The sequence below is a fragment of the Myiozetetes cayanensis genome, unplaced genomic scaffold (genome assembly GCF_022539395.1).
Source record: "Myiozetetes cayanensis isolate MyiCay16 unplaced genomic scaffold, myiCay2020 scf1455, whole genome shotgun sequence".
Lineage (NCBI taxonomy): Eukaryota > Metazoa > Chordata > Aves > Passeriformes > Tyrannidae > Myiozetetes > Myiozetetes cayanensis.
The window spans coordinates 1-8,086 of NW_026087110.1; the positions used below are offsets into that span (position 1 = coordinate 1).

Consider the following 8,086-nt stretch of genomic DNA (forward strand, 5'->3'; position numbering starts at 1 on the left):
AAATCTACAAAAGATCACGATTCAGCCAGAAAATACTTCAGAATATGAAGATTCAGCTCAGAAAAATCTTCTCAGAAGTTCTCCTTCTCTGCTCTCTTCACTCTAGGAGTCTGGGCATCTCCCCTCTCTGGGTTGCTGGGGGTCCTGCCTAGGGATGCTGGGGGGTTTTGGGGGTCCTAGGGGTCCCTTCTCCCCTGGCTCTCTGCCTCAGGGTGCCGGGTTCCCAGGCAATCACCCACTCTGGGTACTCCACTTTGTTGTCCCAGGGATCCCAAGTGTGTCCTCTGTCCAGGCTCCCCCTTCTCTGCCCCCCACCCCGTTTGAGGGTCCTGGGGATCCTGAGCCTCCCCCTTCTCCGTGCTCCCCCTCCAGCCTGCCGGGGGTCCCCCAGCTCCAGTATCGCTCTGGTCTCCCCACTCCGCTGTTCCTACCCCCCACCTCTGGCTCTCCCGAGCCCATAAAAACCTCCAAACCACCAAAATTCAGCCCAAAACTCCCAGGAGTTCCCCCTCTCTGGGCTGCTGAGGGTCCTGCATTTATTGGGGGCTCCCCCTACCTTGGTGCTCGTCCTCTCCCGGTAGAAGGGAGTCCCGGGAATCCAGGGGTCCCCTCTATGGGCTCCCCCCTTGGGTGCTCTGGGCTCCCCGTTCTCCGGGCTGCTGGGGGTCCGGTGGGTCCTGGGGGTTTCCCTCTATAGGGTCATCTTTAGGGATGCCGGGGATTTTGGGGATCTCAGTACTCCTTCTCCCTTGACTTTCTCCTTCGGGGTGCTGCTCGGTCCCAGGGGTCCCCGCTCTCTCCGGCCTATTGAGGGTACCGGCTCCTCCCCCCTTCCCACTGCTGCTCCCCCTCCTCTCCAGACTCCAAGGGGTTCCCCCTCTTCGCGACCCCCGTTTAAGGGGCCCGGGTTTCCCTGTGTGCTCCCCCCCACTCCCGGATTCCGGGGGTCCCCCAGCTCCGGGATCGTCCCCTCCGCTCTCCCCACTCCGCGGCTACCGGGGTCCCCCCCTGGCTCTCACTGGGGACCCCAAAACCGGTCTCGCCCCCCTCCCGCCATTACCGAGCGACCCCCACGTGCTCCTTTATCCTCTCCTTTGCCCTCCCGTCCGGCTCCTGCCTTGGCTGTCCCGCCTCTTTTTCCGTGTTTCCGCCTCCGGGATCCGCCCCCTGCAGCCCTTCCCCCCCGGCCCAGCCCCAGCGACCCCTTTGGGCCCCCCCTTCCCCTCCCCCCTGCCCAAATTGCCGTCCCGGGGGGCGCTGGGGGCGAGGGGGGGGCACCGGTGGGCTCGAGGTGGGGAGCGCTGGGGCTGCGGCTCTGCCCGCACACGGAGGAGCTGCCCCCGCAGCCGGGGGGGCTCCGGCACCACCAGTGCCCAGAAAGGTCTCCCCACATGAGGGGTTTGGGGGTCTGAGTGGGGTCCTCGCGGCTTGGGGGGTCCTCGCGGGGCTCGGGGGCGGTTTATGGGGGTCCCAGCACCTTTTGGGGAGGGCTGGGTGCCGTGTTGGGGTTCAGGTGCTCCACCAAAGCCCCCCCCAGAACGGGGTGACACGGGGGGACACACGGGGGTCCCCATTCCTGATCCATCCTGGAGCCACCACACTGGGGGCAACTGGGATCATAGTGGGAGCAGCTGGGTCCCTGCTGGGCTCATACTGGGATCACACTGGGACTCACAGGGATCATCCTGGCAGTGACTGCAGTAACACTGGCAGTGTGTGGGAAGGACTGCAACCATACTGGGGATGACTGGGATCGAATGGGATTTGTACTGGAAGTGTCTGGAAGTTAGTGGGATCATACTGGGGGTGACTGGGACCATGCAGGGGCAAATGGCATCATCCAGGCAGTGACTGGGTTGAGTTGGGTTGGGTTGAGTTGAGTTGGGTTGGGTAGGGATGGGATGGGATGGGATGGGATGGGTTGGGGTTGGATGGGTTGGGTTGGGGTTGGATGGGTTGGGATGGGATGGGATTGATGGGATGGGATGGGATGGGATTGATGGGATGGGATGGGATGGGATGGGATTGATGGGATGGGATGGGTTGAGTTGGGGTTGGATGGGTTGGGATAGGATGGGATGGAATGGGATGGGATGGGATGGGATTGATGGGGTGGGATGGGATGGGATTGATGGGATGGGATGGGATTGATGGGGTGGGATGGGATGGGATTGATGGGATGGGATTGATGGGTTGGGTTGGGATGGATGGGATGGGATTGATGGGATGAGATGGTATTGATGGGGTGGGATGGGATGGGATTGATGGGATAGGATGAGTTGGGTTGGGATGGGATTAATGGGATGGGATTGATGGGATGGGATGTGTTGGGATGGGTTGGGATGGGATGGGTTGGGTTGGGATGGGTTGAGTTGGGGTTGGATAGGTTGGGATGGGATGGGATGGAATGGGATGGGATGGGATGGGATTGATGGGATGGGATGGGATTGATGGGATGGGATGGGATTGATGGGATGGGATTGATGGGATGGGATTGATGGAATGGGATGGGATGGGACTTGATGGGATGGGATTGATGGGGTGGGTTGGGATGGGATGGGATGGGATGGGATGCGATGGGACAGGATGGGATGGGATGGGATGGGTGGGATGGGATGTGATGGGATTGATGAGATGGGATGGGACCCCCAAACCTCCACACCCCCCAGGGACCCCCAAATCTGTAAATCCCCCCTCCAGTCCCGACCACGCAGTCAGCCCTTCCCTCAGCTCCGCTGGAAAGGACGGGAGGAGCTGCCGGCACGGGATCCAACCCTGAATGGCTCCGTGTTTGTCCATCCCCCCTCAGCCCTTATCTGTCCAATCCCAGTCCCATCCTCCCCCATCCGCTCCCACCCCCTCCGATTCACCCAATCCCCATCTCACCCTTCCCCATCCACTCCCACCCCCTCCGATCCGCCCAATCCCCGTCCCACTCCTCCCCATCCCCGTCCCATCCTCCCCATCCGCCCAATCCTCATCCCACCCTCCCCCATCCGCCCAACGCCCCTCCCATCCTCCCCCATCCGCCCCCCACCCCCTCTGATCCGCCCAATCCCCATCCCTCGTGTTCACCTCCATCTTCCTTCGGCCGCCCTGATCCCGATCCGACCTGAATCCCATCCATCTGCCTCCATCCCCATCCACCCGCCCTCACCCGCCTTCTTCCACCTCCACCCGCATCCATCCCCATCTCATCCAACTCCATTCGCGTCCCATCTGCCTCCATCTCTGTCCCTCCCACCTCCACCCACGTGTGCTCCCATCCACTCGCCTCCATCTTCCTCGCCTACCTCCATCCCCATCCCATCCACCTCCACCTGCATCCATCCCCATCCCATCCACCTCCATCCCCATCCCATCCGCCTCAATCCCCATCCCATCCACCTCCATCCCCATCCCATCCGCCTCCATCCCCATCCCATCCACCTCCACCTGCATCCATCCTCATCCCATCCACCCAATACCCATCCCATCCGCCTCCACCTGCATCCATCCCCATCCCATCCACCCAATCCCCATCCCATCCACCTCCATCTGCCCAATCTCCGTCCCGTCTGCCCAGTCCCCATCCCATCCACCTCCATCCTCCTCCACACCCATCCCATCCACCCAATCCCCATCCCATCCACCTCCACCTGCATCCATCCTCATCCCATCCGCCCAATCCCCATCCCACCCACCTTCATCCCCATCCCATCCACCTCTATCTGTTCAGTCCCCATCCCACCCACCTCCATCCACCTCCATCCCCGTCCCATCCACCTCCATCCCAATCCCATCGGCCCCCATCCACTCAATTCCCATCCCACCCACCTCCACCTGCATCCATCCTCATCCCATCCACCCAATACCCATCCCACCCACCTCCACCTGCATCCATCCCAATCCCATCCTCTGCCATCAGGCAATTAATTAATGAATCACGGCCAAAACCAGAACATTTATCTAAAATGAGCGATTTACGAACGATCGGAAGGAAGAAAAAAACAAAACCATCTCAAACAGAACCATTCGCGGCACGGCAATAAACCCCAAACAGGGGTCACCGGGAATGTGGGTCCCCAAAAGGCTGTTCCCAAGGAGGGTCACCAGGGAATGTGGGTCCCCAAAAGGCTGATCCCAAGGAGGGTCACCAAGAATGTCGGTCCCCAAAAGGCTGATCCCAAGGAGGGTCACCGGGAATGTGGGTCCCCAAAAAGGCTGATCCCAAGGAGGGTCACCAGGGAATGTGGGTCCCCAAAAAGGCTGTTCCAAGGAGGGTCACCGGGAATGTGGGTCCCCAAAAGGCTGTTCCCAAGGTGGGTCACCGGGAATGTGGGTCCCCAAAAAGGCTGATCCCAAGGACGGTCACCAGGGAATGTGGGTCCCCAAAAAGGCTGTTCCAAGGAGGGTCACCAGGGAATGTGGGTCCCCAAAAGGCTGTTCCCAAGGAGGGTCACCGGGAATGTGGGTCCCCAAAAGGCTGTTCCCAAGGTGGGTCACCAGGGAATGTGGGTCCCCAAAAAGGCTGTTCCCAAGGAGGGTCACCGGGAATGTGGGTCCCCAAAAGGCTGTTCCCAAGGCGGGTTCTCCGATGGGTGATGGAGCCGGAGCAGCGGCCAAAGCTCTTCCCGCAGTCGGGGCACTCAGAGGGGCTTCCCTTACCGGTGGGTCCGTTGGTGTCTGCTAAAGACAGAGCTGTCGCTGAAGCTCTTCCCACACTCCCCACACTTGTAGGGCCTCTCCCCGGTGTGGATGCGCCGGTGGGTGATGAGGGTGGAGTTCCGGTTGAAGCCCTTCCCACAGTCGGTGCAGCGGAAGGGCCTCTCATCTGTGTGTGTCCGCTCATGCCTGAGGAGAGTTGAGCTGGGCTGAAACCTCTTCCCACATTCCAAGCACTTGTAGGGTCGTTCACCGGTGTGGATGAGCTGGTGTCGGATCAGGTGGGAGCTGTCCCTGAAGCTCTTCCCACATTCCAAGCACTTGTAGGGTCGTTCTCCAGTGTGGATGCGCTGGTGTTTGATCAGGGCAGAGCTATCCCTGAAGCTCTTCCCACATTCCCCACACGTGTAGGGCCGTTCCCCAGTGTGGATGTGCTTGTGTTGGATCAGGGTGGAGTTCTGAGTGAAGCTCTTTCCACATTCCCTACACGTGTAGGGCCGTGCCCCAGTGTGGATGTGCATGTGGGTGAGGAGGTTGGAGCTCTCCCTGAAGCTCTTCCCACATTCCAAGCACTTAAAGGGCTTCTCCCTGCTGGGAGGCTGCTCAGGGACCACCAGCTCCGAGCTCCGGCTCAAGCTCCGGCCGCCTTCCTGGCACAGGACGGGTCTTTCCTCCTCAGAGCTCCCTGGGCTGGCTTTGCAGCCCCTCCTCCGGGGGCATCTCCATGCCTTTTCCTCCCCGCTGCCTTCCTGCACCGGGGAGCCCTTCAAAACGGCCTCTCCCACCAGGCTCTGCCGGGGGGATTTGTCCTCCGTGCTCTCCGTCCTCAGCTCGGGGCCTGGGGCAGGAAGGAAGGACAGGCAGGGGATTTGCCTCTGGTCCAGAGGGAAGGCCAAGGACATCCCCCGGTCCCCACGGGCACCAACAGGGCCAAAGGGGCACTGACTTCCTCCTCACCTGCCTGGGGGGCCCGCGGCATCTTCCTCTTCCTCGCAGCCTCCTCCTCCATCCACCCAAGCTTTGGGAAGGACAAATCCTGCTGGGGGGAAACAAGGGCTGAGCACGATGGTTTGGGGGTTCCTCCTGCCCAAGTCCATCTCTGGAACTCACTGGGAATCCCCTGACCATAAAAACCTCCAAAACGCCAAGATTCAGCCCAAAAAACCCCAGTTAGGAGCTCCTCCTCTCTGGTCCCTCCACTTTGGGATTCTGGAGGTCCTCCCTCTCTGGGCTGGAAATCCCGTGTGTATTTGGGGTCTCCCCTCTACGGGGTCCCTGCCCTCCCTCTCCAGGCTGCTGGAGCTCCCAGGAATCCAAGACTCCCCCATCTCCCAACTTCAGGGTTCTGGGGGACCACCAAAACACCAAGATTCAGCCCACAAAAACCCAAACCACCAAGATTCAGGCAAAACCCCTCAGAAATAGCAAGAAGACCTCCGTCCCCAAAATTGCAAAAAGTTGAGATTCAGCTGAAATATAAATTATGAAGATAAGTCAAAAAAAATCTCTTCCAGGAGTTCCCCCTCTCTTGTCTCCCCCCTCTGGGGTTCAGAGGGTTTCCCCTGTCTGGGATGTTGGGAGTCCCACTTAGGGATGCTGGGAGTGTTGGGGGTCCCAAGGGTCCTTTCTCCTCTGACTCTCCCCTTTGGGGTGCTGCCTTCCCAGACATTCCCTCTTGAAATGAGAGCAAGGTCTGAAAAATTACCTGAAATATCTTGCTTAGCTGAGAGAAGCCCCCCCATACCTGCTCTGCCTAAATTGCTAATGAAAAATTTGTTCTGTTCTGTTCCTTGGACCTGATCTTAAGAAGAATGCTGGAAACATTCTACAATAGGTCTGCAGGCCACAAATTAAAGCAAAGTCAGCCAAGGTAGACATTTGAATAGGAGAAACAGGCCTAAAGCCAAGGCTCTCTCCAAGCTTCAGTGACTGGGGAAAAGATAATGGAAAGTTAGAGGGGTCACACTGAGGAAGACTGCAGAGACCCCAGCCCCAATGATGAAGAAAGGGGGATGAACCCCCAGAACTGAGGGCCAAGAAAAGCTCCACCCCAAGCTCCGCCTGAGCTCTGCCTGTATTTCAGCTATTATCAACTTGAATGATTAGATGTTGAAATCATATGAATATGGATGTAAGATGTTGTAATCATAGAAGTTACACTGTATAAATTACCCTGTTTTGTACCGACACCTTCGAGCAAGAGCTTTGTGGTGCCAACCCTGACTGCTCCCGACGTCCACAAATAAACACCTTTGCTGCTCATAAGACCAAAAGCTTCTGGGCACTTTCTTTACCAGATTTCTCAGATTCATCTGGAGAGCAGATTGTGCCCCAGGGATGGGATTGCAGAGGGGCCCTCAGGTCCCCAGGATGAAGTAGTAACCAGCAAAAGACATAAAAGGCCCTACCCAAGGATTTCAGGGGGAGTGTCCTGCAGGGAGGAGACAGTGTCACCCCACGAGGGCTGGGCTGGCAAGTGGGAGGCTGCTCCAGGTGTCTGCAAGAGGCCTCGTGCTCTGCTTAGCCCCATCAGTGGCTGGGACCAACACCCCGTCCTTGTGGCCAGCGGCTCTTTCCTGCCCCAGCCAAGAGGTTCCCGGCCCCCCAGAGCTCCCCTGGGGCTGTCCCTGCTCCTCCCTGCAGGCTCCGTGGCCGGGCACACTTTGTGTTCCTGGTGCCACCAGCTCAGCAGCTGCAGCCGCTCCAATCAGCACCCGCAGCTCTGCAGCAAAGCCCCAGCTCACCTGGCACACAGGGCATGCACACAGCACCTTCTCGCTGCTGGGCACTCCCAGCTCAGCCTCTTCCCCAGCACGGGGCTCTCCTGCCTCAGCACCACCTCTGCCTTCCACTTCTTCTCAGGGCCACCTCAGGGCCAGCTCTGGGCTCACCTCCGGGCCATTGCTCAGGGCCACCTGGGTGGGAGAGGAGGGGCAGCACCACAAGCAGGTGAGTCCTGAGACCCCCCTGGTGTCCCCAATGTCCTCAGGGCCTCCCCATGGCCTCAGTTTCCCCCTTGACGCCCCCAATTCCACTGTCCCCAAACCCCATCCCACATGTCTCCAACCCTCTATCACCCCCCAGGAGCCCCCTCTGGACCCTCTGACCCCAGACCACCCCCCATTCCCCCTTCACACTCACAGAAAATTCAACGACATGTGGAGAGACACTGGGGACACTTGGGGGGCTTTGGGGGGCACTGGGTGATTACTGGGGGATACTGGGACACACTGGGGGGAACCAGGGGGCACTGGGAGGGACTGGGGCGTTATTGAGGGATGCTGGGAGGGTGCTGGGAGAGACTGGGTGATTACTGGGTGATTAGCAGGACACACAGGGAGACACTGGGAGGTTACGGGGCCATACTGGGGGTTACTGGGTGCTCACTGGGGGATCATTGGGCCATACTGAGTGGCAGTGGGAGGTCACTGGGAAACACTGG

The 8,086-nt window shown here is 59.4% G+C and overlaps 1 protein-coding gene across 4 annotated transcripts; it reads right to left on the minus strand.

Annotated features, from left to right (window-relative positions):
• Positions 1-3,961: 3,961 nt before the first annotated feature.
• On the minus strand, positions 3,962-7,571 carry LOC126637151 (zinc finger protein 239-like). Of its 4 annotated transcripts, XR_007628222.1 has the most exons (4): positions 7,389-7,571; positions 5,602-5,680; positions 4,565-5,482; positions 3,962-4,476 (listed from the first exon to the last, which is right to left on the minus strand). XR_007628222.1 is itself a non-coding variant. In XM_050310089.1 (3 exons), the coding sequence occupies exons 2-3, from the start codon at positions 5,651-5,653 to the stop codon at positions 4,644-4,646; spliced, it is 891 nt and encodes a 296-aa protein (XP_050166046.1). In that variant the 5' UTR covers positions 5,654-5,680; positions 7,389-7,571; the 3' UTR covers positions 4,492-4,643. The 4 variants fall into 4 exon arrangements, 3 of the variants coding, with proteins under 3 accessions (XP_050166046.1, XP_050166047.1, XP_050166048.1); XM_050310089.1 differs by lacking the exon at positions 3,962-4,476 and having other exon boundaries at positions 4,492-5,482; XM_050310090.1 differs by lacking the exon at positions 3,962-4,476 and having other exon boundaries at positions 4,492-5,482; positions 5,602-5,683.
• Between the last annotated feature and the right edge of the window lie 515 nt (positions 7,572-8,086).

Excerpts from the sequence above, each read along its gene's own strand:
- LOC126637151 (XM_050310089.1), bottom strand. The coding sequence starts at position 5,653 with ATGGAGGAGGAGGCTGCGAGGAAGAGGAAGATGCCGCGGGCCCCCCAG. Across the intron at positions 5,483-5,601 it reads GCCGCGGGCCCCCCAGGCAG|GCCCCGAGCTGAGGACGGAG; the intron begins GTGAGGAGGAAG and ends TTCCTGCCCCAG.